Source organism: Sebastes umbrosus, chromosome 14 (genome assembly GCF_015220745.1).
Source record: "Sebastes umbrosus isolate fSebUmb1 chromosome 14, fSebUmb1.pri, whole genome shotgun sequence".
NCBI lineage: Eukaryota > Metazoa > Chordata > Actinopteri > Perciformes > Sebastidae > Sebastes > Sebastes umbrosus.
In genome coordinates, this window is record NC_051282.1 from 27,306,141 (window position 1) to 27,328,163 (window position 22,023).

At 42.1% G+C, this 22,023-nt stretch overlaps 2 protein-coding genes across 3 annotated transcripts in view; both read right to left on the bottom strand.

The window, feature by feature from the left end:
- Positions 1-339: 339 nt before the first annotated feature.
- LOC119501043 (glycerophosphodiester phosphodiesterase 1-like) lies at positions 340-6,263 on the bottom strand. Its single transcript, XM_037791120.1, has 6 exons — positions 5,788-6,263; positions 3,237-3,412; positions 2,482-2,587; positions 2,253-2,345; positions 1,726-1,937; positions 340-1,561 (listed from the first exon to the last, which is right to left on the bottom strand). Exons 1-6 carry the CDS (start codon positions 6,052-6,054, stop codon positions 1,414-1,416), a joined length of 1,002 nt encoding a protein of 333 aa, XP_037647048.1. The 5' UTR covers positions 6,055-6,263; the 3' UTR covers positions 340-1,413.
- Positions 6,264-7,946: 1,683 nt separating this feature from the next.
- Positions 7,947-22,023, bottom strand: part of LOC119501406 (dynein assembly factor 5, axonemal-like) — a 29,485-nt gene continuing 15,408 nt past the window's right edge. The window contains exons 9-13 of one of the 2 annotated variants that reach the window (XM_037791715.1): positions 20,581-20,728; positions 16,114-16,264; positions 13,704-13,860; positions 12,927-13,118; positions 7,947-8,423 (exon numbers count right to left, since the gene is read on the bottom strand). In XM_037791715.1, coding sequence (XP_037647643.1) covers positions 8,269-8,423; positions 12,927-13,118; positions 13,704-13,860; positions 16,114-16,264; positions 20,581-20,728 — 803 coding nt within the window. In that variant the 3' untranslated portion in view covers positions 7,947-8,268. Of the gene's footprint in view, positions 8,424-12,926; positions 13,119-13,703; positions 13,861-14,913; positions 14,995-16,113; positions 16,265-20,580; positions 20,729-22,023 lie in introns of those variants that run through there. The other variant, XM_037791716.1, reaches the window with a different exon arrangement.

Consider the following 22,023-nt stretch of genomic DNA (forward strand, 5'->3'; position numbering starts at 1 on the left):
TTAGACAAACAAAACTACAACTTCTTTAGGTTTAAGCAACAAAACTACAACTTCTTTAGGTTTAGGAAAACAAAACTACAACTTCTATAGGTTTATGCAACAAAACTACAACTTCTTTAGGTTTAAGCAACAAAACTACAACTTCTTTAGGTTCAGGCAACAAAATTACAACTTCTTTAGGTTTAGGCAACAAAACTAATACTTCTCTAGGTTTATGCAACAAAACTATAACTTCTTTAGGTTTAGGCAACAAAACTACAACTTCTTTAGGCTTAGGTAAAAAAGGGTTAGAGTTAGGTTTAGGCAAAAAAAAATACAACTTCTTTAGGTTTAGGCAACAAAACTACAACTTGTTTAGATTTAGGGGAAGGGAAAAACATTGTGTTTTGGGTTAAAATAACTATGAACACATAGACAACTACACATTGTTGGTTTCACAACCTCCACCCTTTATGGAGTTTCTTACTGTCTATACTACAGCGCCTGACTTCTGCTCCCGTCATAATTACTATGGTCGCTAGAGGTCGCTTTCATATTCTTTTGTACCTTCTTTTGGTGGTCTGCCATGTGAATAGATGATAAAACCCAATAGCGGGTGTAATAGGCCCCTACTGACCCACATCTATGGGGCTTATAGCGATTGATAACACCTATTTAATAGCCTGACAACAGTCTAATCAGCACTCACACCCACCACATGTGTATCAGGATTCCCTTTAGCACATACAATCAGATATTACTTTAATTCACTTGTGCATCTGTGGCACTTAATGACAGAAGGCAAGTTTCTGAACAATCAAGTATCATCATGTCAGAATATTAAGATCTTCTAGAGTCTATCAGTAAATAAATATCACGATAGCAGGCATTGATATGATGCCAGCATGTCTAATGTTACAGCTATATACACTGATGTCTCTTTAAAGCCTCTGAACGATCTGCACATAAGGTAGAAAAGATCTTTTAAGGTAGCCTAATCCTAATCCCTGGTCCATTAGAGTTAGAGGCATTGCTGCTGGTCGTAGGGTAAAGTCTTTATGCTTTAATGTGTCTGTAGATTTAAAGGGGAATTACCTGTATGCCAGCTACAGGTAATGACGTGTTCTTACCTCTATAGTAAATCATATATGTATTCCTATAAAGATTGGCCTTAGCACCAAATTTCTAGCTTCCTTCCACCTTATAATTAACTTAATCTACATATCTATATATATTTTTACATAGATTTCAATATTTTATGTTCTTCGAAAGGACAAGAAACTAGGAAATGTAGTAATTATGTAGTCTTATGTCTAACTAAGTAGTTTCCAACTTCTAATTTGCTCATTAAGAAGCTGTAAAATCTTGTTGGAAACACTTGAGATTTTAATAATCCCTGTATGTGTGTGTGTGTGTGTGTGTGTGTGTGATCATTCAGTAATGCGGATCACAGTCTTCCAGCAGGCTGTCAGTGACGTAGCCGATCTTCAGCAGGTTTTGGTAGTAGTCTTTCTCCACAGCGGTGTTCACGGTCCAGCCCACCACCTCCACGCCTCGCTCTGCCCAGTACTGAACGTAATCCCTAAATTACAGAAGGAAGGAAATAAAATACAGCCTTTTGAGTGCAAGCATACAATATGAGATTATATGCACACAGGAAAAGATTCCTTTTAACATCTCGTGGGCCATTCTCAGCCCTCAGCTTTGCAGCTGTGCATGCAATAAAACAAATTAAATGTCACCTACAGTGAGATGAAGTCTTTCTGTACGAGGATGGCAGAGACGCCGCAGAGTTTCCACAGTATGTGGTGGTGGGCCCAGTCCAACAACACGTCCAGAACCCCCATCCACAGCTGACCCGATGCCGACAGGGACCGTAAAGTGCCATCGCCGAAGCGGCTCAGTCTCCAGGGGCGGTGGATGAGAGCAGTGACCACGTTGGGGTCGGTCTGACGCATCTGTGGGCCGCAAGAGGTCGGAGGTCAACACAATACTGTCAGAAGTCTCATCATAGTTTACTTTTATGAGTGGTGGTTTAGTTTAAAGCAGCAACGAACAAAGCCATCATATTAGGTTTTAGGTAAAAAAGATATATAACCGTTTGGTGCTTGTGCCAGTGCTCCATTGAAAGACAATGAATAAACAATTTAGTAAATAAACAAGGCAGTAAGTACGCATGTAAATATATGAAGGAAAAGAAAAACCTTCTTTTAAATACATCAGACAAATTCTAAACATCGAAATAGATTTCAATCAATCATATTTGTTGTTACCTTGTAGATGACTTTGGGTTCAAAGGAAGAAACAATGCTGGAATTGTAAAGCACAGGGAACTTCTTATACATCTCATGAAGCACTGATGCAGCCTGGAAAAGAGGAAAGCATATTGAAATTGCTGTAACAGCTGTAACTTCTCTGCATTGAGCATGTCTGCAGGCTACAGCCGGCTAACATCATTCTTCCAAATATGCATGTTTCCATATAGTCTTTTATATTCAGTACCTTATCAGGTTGATCTTTGACATCAAAGAAGATGGTCAGTTGGTGTCTGATGCATTCCTCTACTGCCTCCTGCAGAGTCGGGACCTTCTCACCGCTGAACTTGTCCCTGGAGATGAAAGCAGTTATTTTAGGGCAAAACTGAGGTAGCGTTGCCAGAAAAGCTGGCTTGCATTCTGCAAAATGTGTCCGGATGTAGTAGGACATCCTGGTATTTTTGGCAAACCGCATGTGACACACTATGTATTGGGACATGCTAAATCTTTTTCTTTAATAATTTTTCTGGTTCTAATAATACCATAACCATAACAGTATGGTAGTATGGGTATTGGAACGCACAGTAAGCCTCAAGCTCTGGGCGATATATTCTAATGAGCCTGCATGTGACATAGGAAGGGGAGCCAAATCTGAATGGCTTGTTGAATCGTGTTTTCTGATCTTGGCAGCCCACAAAAAAACTGACTGGGTTGTTTTATTTCACAGTGTGTGGGTTGGTAGGCACTCCAGATATCCAAATGTATGTGCACGAGCACTGGAAAAGTGAGTTTTTCATGATATGTCACCTTTAAGTCTTTAAAATTTGTGACAAAACAAGTGAGACGAGATCCTTTAAATGGTGACATATTCGTGAAGGGGAAGGGATCCATCAAATGAAAACTATATCACGGATTTCCAATCAAGTACACCTTATTTCATGGACACACTGTCCTTTGTTTCTTTATCTAAGCAATAATGAACAAGTTTAACATGCAGCATACTTCAGCCTGTGACGTGCAGCCGCCTCTAGTCTCATAAGCTGGACCAGTTGCAGTTTGCTGACCAGTCCAGAGCCGTTGGTGGTGCGGTCCACAGTCTCATCATGCATCAGTACGGGCACTCCGTCGGCTGTGAAACTCAGGTCCAGCTCCACGCCAGTTGCCCCGTTCCTACTGGCCTAAAGCAGGAGATCACAGGGGACAAGAAGACGGATTTATTCGCGAAATGGAAATTTAATAACAAGTGGAAAACTGTTTTTGGGGAGAAAATGGGAGAAATGAGTCTGTACTTTCATTTACTAGTAAGTGTGCATGTTCTCCAGTGCTACAGACACATGTAAAGTACAGTAGATGTGAACTGAATGCGTAACATAAAAGATGTAGAGGGTAGAGACAATCAGTGCATTCAAATGGAGCATGTTGATTTTAAATGGTCCCTATGACACATAGCAGAGTTAACAGATTTCACATCTAAAGAGTGGCTGCTCCAGTTTTAAGCAAAGACAGCAAAAGATTGTTTGACTTCAGTCTCATGAGGTTAAAACACCTCAGTAATGTGCAGTATGTTTAAGCCTCTCTCTCTCTAGCTCTCTAAATGATCAGAAGTTTGTTTCCTTTATTTCCGTGTTTGACTGGTAGTCAATGGTAGAGGACCAGCGTTGGCATATTATAGGAGCTGTGACTAGTTTTTATCAAGATCAAGTCTTAAATGCCAGTTAGATCAGATGAAAACACTGAATTCATGAATTATAGGATGGTTTCATAGCTTGATAACAAAGACTGAGAGACCATGTTACTCAAAATTAAAATCATTAGTCAAAAGCGACACCTAGTGGAGGACTCTGTACTTGACACCATTAAAAAAAACATCCTGCAGTCTCAATTTCAAATCACTTTCAGTGAAAAATAGATTGAAGAACAGACTCCCTGGGTACTCTGCATGTCATGAAGGATGAACATAATTGTCACCAGAGAATTAATATTCTTTTTTGGTACTTTTGGTGCCAACAAATGTAGGTACGACCCAGAGATACTTGTCCAAGGTCATTAATATCAAAAAGGCACAAATTAGTGCATACAAAAAGCTCAAATATTCCAGGAGAAGGACCCCCAAACCCCCACTTCATGTGTACCCCCTTAATGTTAAAATGAAACCTACACTCTTGGTCATGGTGCTAGTGATGTACTGCTGTTATTGTACTGCTACTTAAGGCACAGTGCTGCTTTTTGCAATTGAGGCCATTTGGCTAAATGTTCTCCCCTCACACTTACGCCACTTTTACTATTTGTTATGTATTTTTGACTATTTATTATGTGTTTTATTTGTTTTATTTTATGCTTTTTAGATTATTATTGTATATTAGTGCTTTCTTATTCTGGAACCTGAGTACTTTATTTCATTCCCTTTTATGTACAAACATAAAGGACACATAAAAACGTCCTTGATCCTTGATGGGTTTGTTTTAAATACATACATTATAATATCCCGCAAAACTAGTTAATCCAGGCGTATATTTATTTTATTACTTGCAAAAATTGCCCTTTTTTATGAATTTGGGCCCTTGCCCCTCTGACATCCTCTGCACGTCCATAGCATCATTTACAAAAGCCAGGGCTTAATTTATTAAATGTCATCTTTTCCACATTCAATAGCTGCCTACAAAGGGGAGTTTAAATAGGCTAATGGATCAAATTGTGGAAGGAGGCTGAACAAATAGCGTGTTAGAATAAAAAGAAACTCATCCAGAGGTGAAGGAGCTGGACAGATGAGAGGAGTAAAGAGTAGAGCATATAGGAAGCATGTAGGACACAAGAAGCACAGCTGACTCAGCACCTTCAGTGTGTAAAAATAAATCAGATATGGTGCTCTGCTTTGCACTGCAACATGGGAAGTCACGACATGCAAAGCCTGACCAGCCTAAGCTCTCAATATAATTATTATTATTACACAAAATACATCATGAAATTGCCCAAAATATTCCTTTTGGGGACTCCTTTGCAGCTGCAGTGCTCTGGATTCCTACAGAAACTAAACATAGCATATTAATATGGGTGTTAAATAGCCTCTATTTCTATAGTCTAGTACTTTAGCTATAATAATACACATGCACAGTGTGTAAAAATAAATCAGAAAGAGTGAGGGAAGAAAGAAATGATTCATGTGTGTGAGTGATTGTAGACTTCACCATGAAGATGGCATCACTTTATAAACATCTTTAGAATACAAAGAGCATAAAGAGCCAGTGACTGCTAGTAGCCTCCCTGTCCATGCAGAAGAGCAGATCTGGTGCTCTGCTTACACTGCAACATGGGAAGTCACGACATGCAAAGCCTGAGCATCCTAAGCTCTCAATATAATTATTATTATTACACAAAATCCATCATGAAATTGCCCAAATAATCTTTTGGGGACTCCTTTGCAGCTGCAGTGCTCTGGATTCCTGCAGAAACTAAACATAGCATATTCATATGGTTGTTCAATAGCCTATATTTCTATTGCCTGGTACTTTAGCTATAATAGTACACATGCACAGCTCCATATTTTCATGCACACCTCTCTGATGGCTGCCAAGGTGTTCTCCGGAGCGTCGTGGCTGCCTCCGCGGTGCGCCACCACCGAGACGCCGCCTGATGGAGCCGAAGCTCCGGGCCGAAGGACGCGTCCGGCCTGGTCCGCTGGCACTTGAGGGAACCGGAACATCACCATGAAGACGTAGAGAAATACGGTGAGGAGAGAAGCTCCCGTGGCGCTGCGAGTACCCAACAACACCAGCAGAAACAGCGCCGAGAAATACACCACCTCGTCTCCGATCTGCAGCATCTTGAACCGGGAGGATGAGGAGGATGAGGAGGACAGGACCGGAAAGAGTCGGTGTTTTAGAGGGATGCCATATGGAGGAATCTCTGCAGTCAGCACTCAGGTGACTACATAGTGGAGGGTCAGAGAGCAGAACACACACACATGACAGCAGAATCTGCAGTTTCACTTCTTGATGTGCAGAGGATGGATGGAGGATGGATGGAGGATGGATGAGAGTCTCTGGCTGCTATCTCTAAAAAAAAAAAAAAAAAAAAAAAAAAGGTTATATATTTAGAAACATCCGGTAAGAAATATTCAAATAATTCAAAATAAAAATAAAAATAAATTAATACAAATAATTCAAAATAAAAATAATAAAAAATTAAATTAAATAATTCAAAATAAAAATGACAATTAGCCCATTGGCATGTGTTTAAATACAACTTATAGATGTGACTTTCACATTTTTTTTACAGCATCTACCCATAGTTATTACTGTTTATGATGATGTCATTCTATAATTAAAATATTCAGATTTATTTGAAAGTAATTTGTAGTTACATATCTCAATATTTAAAGCTGCAGTGGGTAGAAATGGAGCTATTATAATTATAAAACGGTCACTATATCCTGACATTAGTGCATGAGACAGGTAATCTGAAAAAAAAATCATGTGCCTCTGTGTCCTCTGGTGCTCCTAATGGCATCTGTAAGATTTCACAGAGCGGAGGAAAACAACCAATCAGAGCCGAGCTGTAGCCTTGCCATCTCTGAGCAGCTGTCAATCACTCGCGATCAAACGGTCAAACTAGGCAGCGCTGATCAAATATAAATCATTATTCTGTTTCTGTAATGTCTATTTCTCACCTCAAATGTTTTCAGAATCATCTTGTAGTGTACTGTTTAGCTGTAAAATGAGAAAGTTTGTTACCCGGAAGCCATGTTGAGATCAAGTTGAGGAGATACTAAGCACCGCCTACCAGCCGGAGCACAGCCAATAGGAACGCCCGCTCTCTCTCTGAAATGACCTGTGATTGGCCAAAGTCTCCCGTCATGGCTAGATTTTTTAAAGCCTGTAAACAGAGCCACGAGGAGGTGCAGAAGTCTAGTTTTCTCTCAGAACATTTGAATTACAATATGCTGAAAGGTTATTATGGAATTTTTGCCCAATGATGCGAAAAACATTCTGCTTACTGCTGCTTTAAGTCTTTTTTTTTTTTTTTTTTAGGAAAATAAAAAAATAAAAAATATTTTTGAAGGCAGCAATCACATGACCCAGCTTCTCTCAGATTCAGCACTGCTCTCTTACATCCGTGCTCAGCACCATAGAATGATGGACGACATGACAGCTCCCCAAAAATTTAAGCCAAAACATCTGGATCGCCCCCTGGTGGCTGGCTGCAGTATAGTTCATAAAGCCCGCCGCCTCCATGTTAGTGGATGGGACGTGAGCCAAACTAAGAAGTCAAATACACGTCAAATACATTTTTCCTAAAGATGTTTTCTGTCAGTTAACGTAATTCTTATCACGCTAATGAATGTTCAAGTGTTCATTTTTCTGATACGTTTTGTTTTAATTAGTTATTCGATGCTATGAAAAGGGGGTGAGACGTCATGATTGACAGCTGTGAGTCTCTCGTTGACAAGCAACGACTGTGCACGGCTCGTGATTGGTTCGGGCGGGTGACCTCGATATCGCGGCTCCACTGCCTGATCACTACTGTGCAGTATCTGGCTCCAAATGACGTCAAAATCTCAAGATCTTCTGTACAGCGGGAGGAAGTGGAGAAGCATCGTCCATCTTTATATACACAGTCGATGCTCAACACCATCTGGAGGAAGGGGTGCTGAGAGTTTGGGTACAATAAGATCTTCTGAGTGTATCATGAAATCATTATAACACAACCACAGTGCATCAAAAAAACGGTTTGTTTTCATTAAAACCAAACACCAGAACCAAAGGTTTACAATAACAGGAATGAATACTTTTCTTGAACAAATGGTGACAGAGAAATTCTGCATTAAAAGGCACATTGAAAAGTTCATCTAAAAGTCAGTCATCTACTCACCAACACAAGGGTTAATGAATTCAAGGCAATAATGACTGAGATTCATTTGATGGAGAATGAGTCCTTATGTCAACTACGCTCCATCGTGTTTTTATCGGCATGTTGTTCATCAATGTTGTACAATTAAAAGTGAGAGAGTTCTTTGAATTAAGGCACAAACTTCGTGTCACTCGGGACACTCTGCTGTGGTTTCTGTGGGCAGCGAGCTGATGTGCTGCAGCAGCTGGTCGCAGTAGAGAGGACTCCGCTGTTTGTCTCTCACTGCCTCCGTCTCCGTCTTCAGAAGTGCCGGGTGGACCGAGCTGCCTTTCTTCAGGATCTCTGGACACACACAAACACAAACCAGACAGGAGTCAGCACTCAGGATAGGAGATGAAAGAGGACAAACTCTAATAAAAGCAGAAAGACTCAATGTTCTGTACCAAAAATAAATATCCTCCATAAAAAAAAAACTGTAGTAACTGAAGTTTTGACATTAAAAGCACACAAAATGTTATTGATCTTCTCATCTAACTCTAAAGCTAATTTCCCAAAATGTCAAACTATTCCTTTAACCCTCTGAGACCCGCAATCCAGACTGACTTTACTGTCTTTCAGAGGCTGTCGCAGGTTCAGTTTTAGAGCTATAGTGAAGCTACAGATATGATATGAAACCTAATAAATCCATTGGTACCAACCATGTCATACTACATCTCAAATTAATCTTCAGGTTCTCAGCTTTCAGATGATGTACACCACACGTCTATGTGACATCTACTGCTGACCTGCTATCTCTCCCTAAAGACCCCCTGTACCCCCCTAACAAGGACAAAAACTGATCTATTGTGGGTCTCAGAGGGTTAAGCTTAATTCTTCAGGGGAGACTTAAGACCTACTGTAAGTCTAAGTATTGAAGCTTGTGATCTTCAGTGTATCAAAGCAGTTGGTGGTTATAATTGTCTTGCTCTGATGCCTATTTTTATTCTTCTTCCATGTTGGTTTTTGACAATCAATCCGGTCAATTCCTCTCTATGAAACATATAAATATGGAAGAGTTTGATAAATCCTATCTGTTGCTCCTTCCTGAGGGTTCGTCCATTTTTTCCCTGTTAAAAAATTTTTCCTTATCCAATGCGAGGGTCACAAAGGACAGAGGGTGTGATATGCTGTACAGATTGTAAAGCCTCCTGAGGCAAATTTGTGATTTGTGATATCGGGCTATAGAAATAAAGTCAAAAGACGCCAGCAGATGGCAGTGATGAACTACACATACATCAAATCTGAAACTGTGCAGATGCCCTTTCCCTCCACTGGGAGGCAATAATCCTCTGCTCAGATCTTCTCCTCCTCCCGCTGTTCCCACACCTTCTCCTGATTTGCACAAGTATATTGAATTTCTTAAATTGCTGTCAATGGTTAAATGCTTCGGAAACCACAATGCAAAAGTGGTGCTCCGGTGGTGACACGCCGTCACTCTGGATGAGTTAGCTCATGTAAACTCTTCATCTGATACCCGCCTTTGTTCTTCAAGGAGATGGAGGGGGATTTTTAGCTTTTGTGTATACTGCACTCAGATGGGATGGAGGTGGAGGGTGGTGGGACTTTGAATTAAAAGGAGAACAATGATGACTTGTGAGAAGTGAGTTATACCCGAGCCAACAGTCTGCGTGATTGAGCAGGTAGCAGCCGTGCTGCCAGGACGCTGGGATTATCAGGGTGGAGGGCTGGAAGGGTGAGAGAAGGGAGGGATGAGAGGGAGGTGGGGGTGCTGTCCGTCATGCTGTCAGGACATGCTGCACGCATCAAGCCGCCTCACAGATATGCGTTTGAAATCCAAGAAGCATAAGAATGGGATCAACTATTAAAAGGAACAAAGGAAAATGGGGAGGAAGAAGAAAAAGAAAGCTTCAAACGGAGCCGTGCATGAGAGCGAGGAATGCTTCCACATTTGCGGCGCAGGCGGTTACGGGTGCTGTCAGATACAGACGATCACTCAGCAAGATGTGAGGTCATCTCGTTTCACAAAGAGACTCCGAGCTGTCTACGAATCTACTGTTCTTCATGGAGATCACAGCTTGCAGAACTGGGCTACACACAGCGGCTCATATTTGTATCTTTACACTGAACGGGCCGGATATGCTGACAACTTTGGTCATTATATTAGTGATGCATTACCAACATTTTCAGACTTGAGAACTGTTTAACCCGACAAATAACTGGATGACTATGGTGCAGTTTCACCTGGTAACAGCCAATTAAGCTTAACCCTCTGAGACCCACAATAGACCCATTTCAGTCTTTTTTAGGGGGGTACAGGGGGTCTTTAGGGGGAGATAGCAGGTCAACAGTAGATGTCACATAGAAGTGGTGTACATCATCTGAAAGCTGGGAACCCGAAGATGAATTTGAGATGCTGCTCAGAACTTTGTGTCAAGTGTATAAGGGTTTAGAACATTATAGCGGAAGTATATGATGGCCATCCCCATGCTCTATTATGTCTCATAAGTCGTTACAGCAATCTTTGGGTTGAAACCATTTGTTACATAGATTTTAACCATTTTTTTTATCAATAATCCCTCCAAAGTACCACATTAAGACACCAAGACCTTGAGGAACACCATAGAAAAAGCCATGCTGTGATTTGAGATCAAAAACGTTTGAGATTTTGATATTTTGATATTTCTGGAAGAATTGCATTTTTCGGCGATTGAATGGCGAGCACTTCTGTTGTGTAAACTGCTCAGAAACCCCCTTATTGTCAATCTAGCTATAAAAGCCATCCATCCTCTGAATGCTCTAGGTCTCTAGTTTGTGGCTGTAAAGTTTCATGAGGCTGTGATTATCCTAGAGGTCACCACAGGTCATTTTATACAGTGAGATAAGGTTTCAAAAAATGGTCTCACTACAATGAAATGGCTACTATGGACTATCTTTACTATAACCAAAGGCAACAGAATTTCCTAAAACAGCTGGTCACTGTAGTTTTTAGCAAATGTTACTCAAACAGGAGTAAACTATTTGTTGGGGACTATTTTCAGCTGTTGTTGGTGTTCTACTGAGTATTTACAGCAGCAGGACGGCGTATGTGGGATCAAATCAAAATAAACTACAGCAGTCATGTTCATCGTAATACAGAGACATAACGCCCAGTGAAACAGCGTGGCTCATTAATGTATTTTTGGACCACAATGAGCTCTATGGCACGTAGGAATAAGATCCAACAGACAATACTTGTTCGGAGGATCAATTCAATAATGGTTTTGGTCTTTTCATGGGAAAGAAAAAATATAAAATATCACCAGTTTTGGTGAGTAACTAATTGCCAGAGCACGAGATGAAGATAAATCATATTCAGAATAGGTTGAGACAACATAGAAATTCTCAAAAAAATGATCCCTTTCATGTTTAAAGTGGAACATACAGAATCACGGTATCGCTTTTCAAAGCAAAGCCTGAAAATACACAAGCGCACAACATGCGAAATCACTCAACGACAAAGAAATACAGACGTTCAGTATGTGGGCGAAGGCCGGCTCATAAAGTTGATTTACATGTGTTATTCTGCCTTCTGCAGTCAAGGTTACAGACACTTTGATAACCAATGGCATCGACAAAAAAAATGCTTATTGTCCTTGGAGGCCTTTCAAAAGCTGTCTGGCAGCGCTAGAATTCATGGTATGGAAGCTATTGCTGCATCTGGCGAGTGTGTGAATGCCTTTTTTTTCCTCTTTACGTATAGCCGTATGAAGATGAGAGATCCCGTAGCGAGGCCTCTGGCATCAGCGCTCACCTGCGTCCTGTCAGGAGTAATGACAGCTAACATCCATGAGAGTGGGAGAGAGAGTGAAAGTCCAGAGGAGCTGAGCCTCGGTCACACACACTCAGACTTTCCACTGATACGTCAATAAAAACAGCCGTGAAGCTACGGGGTGCGTCTGAAAACGCCGGGTATGAGAGGAGGAAGGTCGACAGACGGATAGAAGACAGAGGGATTAAGCGGGATAGGTGTGTGAGGGCAGATGTGGAAAGGTGGCGAGGAGCCCATGTGGTTGTCGTTAGCTGTTCTGTGTTGGAGGGAGATCCTGGGTGGAGAGGCGGAGATTTGCCACACAGACAGCCCAGTCCACCCCAGGTGTACCGGCAGGGGAGTTATACACATATTAGGACTCACATATTGACCTGTGAAGTGTCTCTCTCGGGTGCTTATCTATATCTGGATCTTGTGTTTCACTCCCGAGGGCCACCTCCCGCTCAGCCCCTAGGAATTACTCAAGCTGCTTTTGGTGATAAATTGTGTGGAAAAGAAGTAAAACAGAGAGCTTTTTTAAATAAAGGACGAGGGAGAATCTGCTGGCAGCGGGCCAGGCAATAATGTAGTGTCTGATAGAGGATACCCCTAATTCCTCTCATCCTTCTGTGGGTGTCTCGGACGCAGCGGGCCGGTCTGCAGATCATCACGGGCAAAACTCTCTAAGCTTTCATCGTCACCTCATATTCACCGTCATCATCTTTACTATCTGGATCAGCCGAATATGTTTATCAGATAATCACGGTCATAGGTCCATATCACATAATCATTTCAAGTCATATATATGCACATGACGATGTTTCATATTATGTATCCCATAATGTTATCTTCACAATCCCTCCTCATTCTTATCAGTCGTGGTATCATCGACAATGCTTTAAAGCTGCAGTCATGTATATGATTGAAAAGTAATCTTTATAAAACTGTCACAAAAGCCTTGTTTCCACCGCAAGAACTTTACCCCGGAACTAAGAACATTTTGAGGAACTCATTGGCTGTTTTCAAAACTGGTTCAAAACACCCCTTTCCAATCTTACCGAGCACTTTGTCCTGGACCGAGCCGTCGGGGTCATCCAGGTGCAGGAGGAGCTGCTGGAAGAGGAGCTGCAGATGAGGAGCAAAGAGCTCAGGGTTGTATTCTTTGGTGAGGCTGGACAGCCACAGCCCGACGGCCTGCAGGGCGACGCTGCGCACCTCCTCGCTGCTGTCGTCTAGTCGCTTCAGCAACGCTGCGGAGAAAAGACACCCACACACAAAAAAATTTGATTCAAATCCTCAACAATTTCAGCTTTTGAGTGGGTCAGCTGCTTTTAGTTTTTATCCTCATCATCCTCTTTGTAATAAGTTTGCCAATTTGAGGATCAGTTTTCTATGGCCACATTTTTGGCATCTGATATCAACAGTTATTTTAAAGGAGAGCAGACATTATAAATTAATTAAAATATTTCCCCAATCATTAATTGTGATTATGTGATAATGTACTTGTGGATTTCAGCATGCAGTGTGACAAAATGTGCATTCATTTCTATGTGTGCGTTAAAGGGCTTCCCACTCTTAGTCGACTAGTCGTCTAATTGGTTGTTTTGGTCTTAGTCGACAAAGATCTCTTTATTAATTTTTTATGCTTTTTCATGCTGATTGACGTGTTTCCAATAAACTTACAAGCACATCTCTGGTAGACACAAGATTTAAAGTGGTGCTTTTGTACAATTCTTTGTGGAGAAACTGAAACTGTCGATTAAATCAACTAATCGATAAGTGTGAGTAGACTAAGAATTTCTTAGCTCAAGGACAGCTGTGCGTTCTCCACCTACCGGGGTAGATCTTGTTGAGGGCCTCAGGGTGCATGCTGGTTCCTATGAGTCGGAGTATGGCGGACAGGGAACGACAAGCCAACAGTCTGCCCATCTGAGAGTCCTCTTCCAGGGCTGACAACACCTGAGGACTCAGTTTCTCCTCCAGACACAGCAGCTGCACACAGGAAAGGCACAGGCCAGCATACAAATCTATTAAAGGTCTGACCATAATACGATTCAAACTCACCAGAGGAGACACAGTTTGCAAAAAGCTGTTTTTGTGTAATAAAATGTCTCATTTTCTCAAGTAGATTTCCATAATCGTTAAAAAAAATCTACTCCTCTATTATCCAACTTACTGGGGTGACTGCTTTGAGGTTACACAGTCAGCATCACTTACTTTAATTTCCAAAACCCTCTATAAATTGTTTGCTTCCAGTTCATTTACACCAGCGGGCTACCTCTGGTTCTGAAAAGTGAAGCCAAAGTGCCTTAAACTTACATTCTCTCTAACAGCCAGCAGGGGGCGACTCCTCTGGTTGCAAAAAGAAGTCTGATTGTATAGAAGTCTATGAGAAAATGAGCCTACTTCTCACTTGATTTATTACCTCAGTAAACATTGTAAACATGAGTCTATGGTCTCAATCGCTAGTTTCAAGTCTTCTTCAATACAGCATGATGTTCATTTAGTAAACTATGGTCCCATTTAGAGTCAAATAGACCATAAAGCAGGTGATGCTTTAGGGCGGGGTTACCTTGTGATTGACAGCTCGCTGCCACGGCGTTGTCCGGTCTGGGAGTTGTCCGTGTTTCCGTCTTACAACTTTAACCTTTTCACAGTGTGTTTTCAGTTCATGAAAGTTAATTATAACGTCTTTGGTCACCTAAAAATTATTCAGCGTTCGGTTGTACTTAGCTCCACCCTCTCGTGTCACTTCTGGTTGCAACAAACCAAGATGGCGATGACCAAAATGCCGAACAGGAGGCTTCAAAACGGCAGTCCACAAACCACTGGGTGACGTCACGGTGACTACATCCACTTCTTATATACGGTCTACGGTTTACACCCCTCAGTTATCAACACTTGAATTCAGAAAGACAAGGCTGCTTCGTGAAAGTGACGACAAATCTTCAAGAAAGCTTCAAGAACTGTTTCCACACTTTCAATAATAAAACTCAATAATTTGAGTTGATTTGTGTGTGTTTTTGTACCAAAGTGAAATATCACCTGAAGCATGACAGCTTCACATCAGGTCTGGATCAGTTTATTCAGACACGGGGGGGAGGGGGAGGGGGGCACGGAGCCCAACTTCAGAAGTACAGTGACGACCGATGTTTTCATCACACCAACAGATGGGAAAAACAGAGGAAATGGACAAACAAGGTGAGGCTGAGCACGCAGAACCGTAGGCCAAGAGGTAATGGCTAAAACCTCTGTCATCCCGTCTGTTTGCTATCGAAACCGTGCAGGCGAAACAGTAAAAAAAGAGAGCGAGGGGAGAGAGGGAGGGAGACAGAAAGAGGAGGAACATTTGGCAGAGGAGTGATCCGGCATTACATCAGTGACGACCTGCCAAGTGTAACTAGAGCTTCTAATTGTTTTCACAGGGAGTAGTGAGGAAACAATGTCCCTCTTAATGAAACGCTGCTTGATCTGCCCCGTGGAAACAACACATAACCTTCTGTTGTTACACCCATCAGGACATGTTTATTTCTTCTCTACTGTAACCTCATTTTGAACTCTGTTTAGTCACTTTTCCAGATTTTCTATTCTTGTGAGGACGTTAGGGTGCCGTTAGATTAACTACACCTATGCTCACATTGTCCCCCCAGCTGTTTGCTTTGCGTTGTAGTTAAAGACGTGTGAATAGGAGACGTGTGCGAGCCGGTTTCGACTGGTCACTCTGCACAACCAGATGTGTGTGTGTGTGTGTGTGTGTGTGAGCATGCATACTGTAACTGGGCACATGCTCTGACAGGCAGGTGCAAGGGCATGTCCCGGTGATAGTTCCTACGTACAACAAGGGCCCAGAACAGTGGAAGCATTGTGCCCCGGGGACAAAGGTATGTGAACCCGCTTGCCCCCGCGTACACCTGCTACCTGCCGTGGCCAACTCTTTTCAGCCAAGCGGAGAAAGATGGCTGGGATGATATATTTTCCTAAATGGCCAAGTGGGACCGTCTATTTTGACGCGAGATGGACAAAACAGAGAATTTGGAGTAAACGTCAACTCCTGGCGGGTTAAAAGAACGCAACTACCACATCTTTTCCTTTACGGCCGAGTCAATAAAAACTGCAGATTGGAGATCAGGAGTACGTACTACTGGAGGCCTTTCACATCCGGTGTTCGCTTCCAATGCATCATGGGTCCCTTTGCACAGGTGGAAATAGATGTGTCATATGTGCAGCACTTATGTGTGTGTGTACCTGTCCAGGTGTGAGGGCCCCACCATGCAGTAGGGCCAGCAGACAGCTGAGGGCTGAGGTGCGGACGGCGGCGGCAGTACGGCCTGCACGCCACACCAGGTTAGGAAGCAAGACGCCACACAGGAACTTCTCGGACTCGTCACGGAAACGCCTGGAAGGAGGCATAGAGTAGAAATATGGAGATTTTTTAACAACTAGCAAGCAAGCAGTGGTGCCCATTCTGAGGACAAGTGAATGTCTGTTGGGAACTTCAACAAAATACAGCAGTCATTTTCCCACACTTGATGTGAGGCAGAGAGGGGGGAGCGGTGGGGAGGAGAGGAGTGCAACATCTGGGTGTCCTCCTTTCCCTTCTCTCCCTCTTTTCCACACTGGCTTAGGCCCCTCTGACATCCTCTCACACACTACCACAATCTGCACTGCTCTTTTGCTACGAACCAACTCCACCAGCTCTCGCAGATGCCTCTAACCTCTGGCCGGTGTCACGACAAAACTTGTTTTGGCCATTTGATAAAAGGTGCTGTAGTGTTTCAGTGCCAGTAGGGGGAGACTGTGTGCCACTAAATCAAGCCGGGACTGAGCAGCGCTGGGTAAGCTCAGTCTCTTCATCTTGACAGGTGTTGAAAGCTCATCACGAATGACGCCGGAGATGGAAAGACATTTTTCCACATAGCAGGGATGATGTCCAAAGGAAAAGAAGAGTGGGACTTTACTGGGGATTTTGTCTGTACACCTCATGGGTCTCTACACACTGGAGCTGTCTGTGCTTCTGTGTGTCTGCAAACAACTCTCTTTCTAACACAGCAGAACATTTACAGCTCAACAAGTAATTGTCATCAAGTAGGACTGGGCAGTAATTCAATAATATCGATTATTCGATATTTAAGTTTGTGTTTGACACATGTAAATAATGTGTTCCTATGTGTTCCGTAACACTGAAACACTTTATGGATGATTATGCATACATTTGCCATATTCTGATATATACTGATGTAGGAAAATATCCATATTATTATTGTGATACGGTTTAAAACTAAATTGTCCTTTCCTTCCTCAAATCTCCAAATGTCAAAAGTTTCTGATCCCAAACCACGGCATGGCTTTTTCTATGGTGTTCCCCAAGGTCTTGGTGTCTTAATGTGGTATTTTGGAGGGATTTTTGATTATTTTGATCAATTCTTGAGTGGTAAAAACGACACCAAATCTGTGTGAAAAGTGCTATCAACCCAAAAATTGCTGAGTCATAAGTGAGCATGGGAATGGCCATCATATACGTCTATCACCATGTTCTAAACCCTTATACACTGTTAACATTTGTTTTATTAATTTTTGTTTTTATTTCTGTTTTATGACTAGAACAACTTGACACACAGTGCTGAGCTGCATCCCAACTTAATCTACAGGTTTCCAGCTTTCAGATGACGTACACCACTTCTATGTGACATCTACAGCTGACCTGCTATCTCCCCTTAAAGACCCCCTGTACCCCCCTATAAAAGACAATGGGTTTATGTAAAAAGAGGGGTGGAGTGGAAAAGGTTAAGGTTGTTTCAGGAACACAGGGTCATTTCAGATTCATGCACAATAGGATCTGCTTCTTTTTGTCTTGTTTCATGTTACTGACAGGCTTAATAGACGTTGTAAGGGAAACCACATTTGGAATAAGAGAAAGATCTCACCCCAATAGCAGTTTTTTTCCCTTGTTTTATGTCTTGAAAGTTGAAATTAAGACTAAAGAAAGTTCACACACTCTTATCTTCCTTGTAAGTGGCACAAGATATTTGCCCACCACATCTGGGGGAAAAGAGGATGAACTTTCATTTCTCACACATCACCTTCTACTTAAATTTCACATCCAGCTTTTTAATCACAGCACACGAATCCACATGAAACAAAGACATTATGTGTGTGTGTGGATGAAAGGAACTCGCATGTACACACGCTTACTTTTCCTTTCTGCTTGTTCTATAGCGGAGCTGTCATTATGTCATTTTGGTTGTAGAACAAAGAGTAGAGGTTTTCTCTATGACTATCATTGTCCTCTTGATGACATATAGCGTGTCTGTGTGTGTGTGTGTGTGTGTGTATGTGTGTGTGGGCTACAATCTGCTGAGCAAAGCTCGGGCCATAAATCATGAATGGAAGGATGAGATGCGTATGAATGGAAATATTATGGCAGACCGCGCCGCACAGCCCCTCATGCTGTACAGTAAGTTAAGCATTTGTTTGAAACCTTTTGAAGGTGTAACATGATGTCTGTCTCCTGATGGTTCTGTGATTACCGGAGATATAGCCGAGGAAAGAGAGAAGCAGTTAGCAGCACAGGTGGCCACGCTGGGAGTGGGGGACGAGACAGAGGCTCCTTTTGTCTAATACGCACATTTATGGATAAAATAATCTGATGAAAGCTGAAAGCAAAGTTCCAATTTCCAAAGTTTTTTTGGCAAAAGGTGGCATAATGTTTTGGCGAGAACACATCCTGTTATTTATGCAACATTATTCACTGACAAGGATATTATTTTTGTCTTATATTCTTTACACCGCTGCCAGACTCCTGCCAAAAGCTATCCCTCATATTAACCAATGGAAACACCATTATGGACCTTTTTGGCTGTAGGGTTAGTTACACACTGCACAGATGTCTCCATGGCAACTCCATGTCTTTCTGATGGACAGCAGCAGCTGCTGCGAGGGCCTCGGGCTTAATGCATTCCCTCAGATTAGAGCTCTGAGCTCGGCCCGAAGGCTGCACAGCTGAGGGTGAGGACGGGACCCTGGAGGGTGAGGAGGGGGGAAGCAGAGAGGAAGAAACCCACAAACGGGAGCTCTTCTCTGAGTGTCAGACACCCCTATTGATCTTCTTTATTCATCAGTCAATAACAACTCCGGGGTCTGAGAAGTGAAGCCAATTCTGAAGTGCCTTAAACTTGCATTCTTTCTAATAGCCAGCAGGGGGCGACTCCTCTGGTTGCAATGAGAAGTCCGACTGTATAGAGAGGTGAGGTCCTTCGAGAAACTTCGACATGTGATCAGTAGGAGCCGTGGATCGAACCGCCAACCTTGTGGTTAAAGGACGACCCGCTCTACCCACTCAGCTAACTTAGCCATGTTCCACGCACAAATGAAATGTTATCTTAACTCCAGTGTCTCCTGGTCTTTTTATCAGCCGGGAAGCTAAAGAACGAGCGAGACGCATTGCTGGTGTGAGTACACCCCAGTAGGAAACACATGGACATCGTAGCTTCAGAGAGCGAGAGACGTCAGTTACACGACGTTTGGATGTGTCGTCTTTCTAATTACGTATTTTCACAGTCTTATACTTCAACGAACTGCGACTTTCTTGACTTGCAAAATTCTGTTTTAGATTGACAAACATCATATGCGTGAATCGTGGCGCAATTCAAACAGGATCAAAAAAATATTTGTCTCTCGCCGTTGACTACCGTTTATATTTTTTCCGAAATAACGTCCCATGGGGTCCACTGGAAGGGGTGTGACTTTGCCTCTCTATAGAAAACTATGAGAAAATTACCCTACTTCTCACTTGATTTATTACCTAAGCGCTAGTTTCAAGTCTTCTTCAATATAGCATGATGTCCATTTAGTAAATTATGGTCCCATTTAGAGTCAAATCGACCATAAAGCAGGGGATGCTTTAGGGCGTGGCTACCCTGTGATTGACAGGTTGCTACCACAGCATTGTCCGGTCTGGGAGTTGTCTGTGTTTTTGTGTATTACCTTTTTGGTCACCTAAAAATGTCTTATTCAGCATTTGTTTGTACTTAGCTCCATCCTCTCGTGTCACTTCTGGTTGCAAAAAAACAAGATGGCGACGACCAAAATGCCAAACTCAAGGCTTCAAAACATCAGTCCACAAACCAATGGGCGACGTCCCGGTGTCTACGTCGACTAATTATATACAGACTATGGTTAATAACCATTCAAAGGTGTTAATAAATCATCGAGGAGCGATTCAGACATCATTTGCCTTTTGTCTTCTTCAGGCATGCAGTGGGAAGCGATTAATTAATGTGAGTTAGTCTAACTGATACTCCCAAAGCAACCAAATGGGACTCCTTCAAGTTTATAATGGGCTTTAGCATCTCTGAAGAACGATAAACTGCATCAAGCCTGAAATATACCCCCGTCATCTATCATATGACCCTGTCTGAATCAACTGCAAGTCCTCAAGAAGCTGATGGGGTTACAATGACCTCATGAAGATTACACTGTTGTGTTTTTGTGTGTATGTGTGTGTGTGTTTCTAATTATGGTCTCTGGTGGGTGCGGTACTAATTTGCCGGTTAATGTGAGGTGAAGTCTAAAAATAAGAGCTGTGTTAATAGACTAGACAAACCCAAACAACTAAAGCTCAATGTAACATCATGCAATGACGAAATAGGTGTTTGTGTGTGTGTGTGTGTGTGTGTGTATCAAGATGTTAATGTGTGCATGTGCCCCTCTCACCCCTGGGAATCCAGTGTGTTGGTTGCATCCAGTAGCAACTTAGCAAGCATTGTGAAGATGCTCATCCTCATCTCTACGTCTCTCTCCGGATGAAGGCAGCTGTACAGCAGGGGCATCAACTGGCTCACAAACTCCCCGATCACTGGACCTACAACACACACACACACACACACACACGGTTTTGCATTACTATTACAAGAGTTTCTTTTTTTTGCATTGTGTGCCTTTAATTTGACAGTTTACAGTACATACAGTAGATAGAGATAGCAAATATGGGGAGAATAACCAGGAATGTTGTAGTTACATGGCATGCGTCTTAAATACTAGGTCACCGGATGCCCCTACAATATGATAATGTTGCGATTGAAGCTAATGTGTTCAAAGGCACCTTCAGTGTCACCTCAGGAGACCTTAAATCTGGATTCTATGTTTGAAGTCTACTTACTGTGTCAAGAGTCAAATGACTTAAAGTCATTCAGTAACCACTCATTTTCAGTCTAACCACTAAATACTAAACCTATCCTTAAAAACTCTAGTGTTCCCTTTTCAGAGCGAAGAAGACAATTCCATTTAGGCATTTTCTTAAAGGAACAGTGTGTAGAATCTGGCGATATCGAGCGGTGAGGTTGCAGATTACAACTATAGTGTGTGTGTGTACGTGGGAAGTGAGTGGTGAAGCAAGAGAGAGAAAGAGCGGCGGTGACGGGAGCGAGTTATCGACTCCGGCTCAAGCAGGAAAAGTTAACAGGTTTGTTCGTTCCGGGCTACTGTTGAAACATGGCGGTGCAACATTAAATTGACCTGCTCCCTATTTAGATATAAACGGCTCATTCTAAAATAACGAAAACACAACGTTTCTTATCATCGGGTGATTATACACTAAAGAAAACATACACACTGGTCCTTAAAAAGGTGCTTTTGATAACATTCAGCCACTAGATGTCACATTCTCCCTCCCCCATTCCATTGCATTTACTTCACAACAAGTCGTTGCCAGGCATTTACCGTCAATCTCAGCCATTTATCCGTTTTTTCCATACTAACTGACGACTCAGAGATACCATGTGATACCAATGTTGTTTTACTATTGGCTCACAAGCCTTGTTAGAAGTGGGAACCGAACGTCAGATATCTTCCACAGAGATAAACAAAACATTCATTTTGGACCAACCAAATCTTTTTAAATGATTAAGTCACAATTAAAAAATACTTTTATCCAGCAACTTTCTAAAGGTTCTGTGGATGTATAATTTTTTTTTTTTAAATATTCTTCTACATAAAATATGTTATCAATAAGACCTTTAACTCTTCTTTGTCCAGACCAACTGTCCAATGCTAGACAAGACCCAGACAGACTTCAGACTGTTTTTAAGTTTAGCACTGACCAGAGGGCTTTAGTTATTGAGACCTCAATGGACTGGTTAGACAGTGACACAGAGCTCC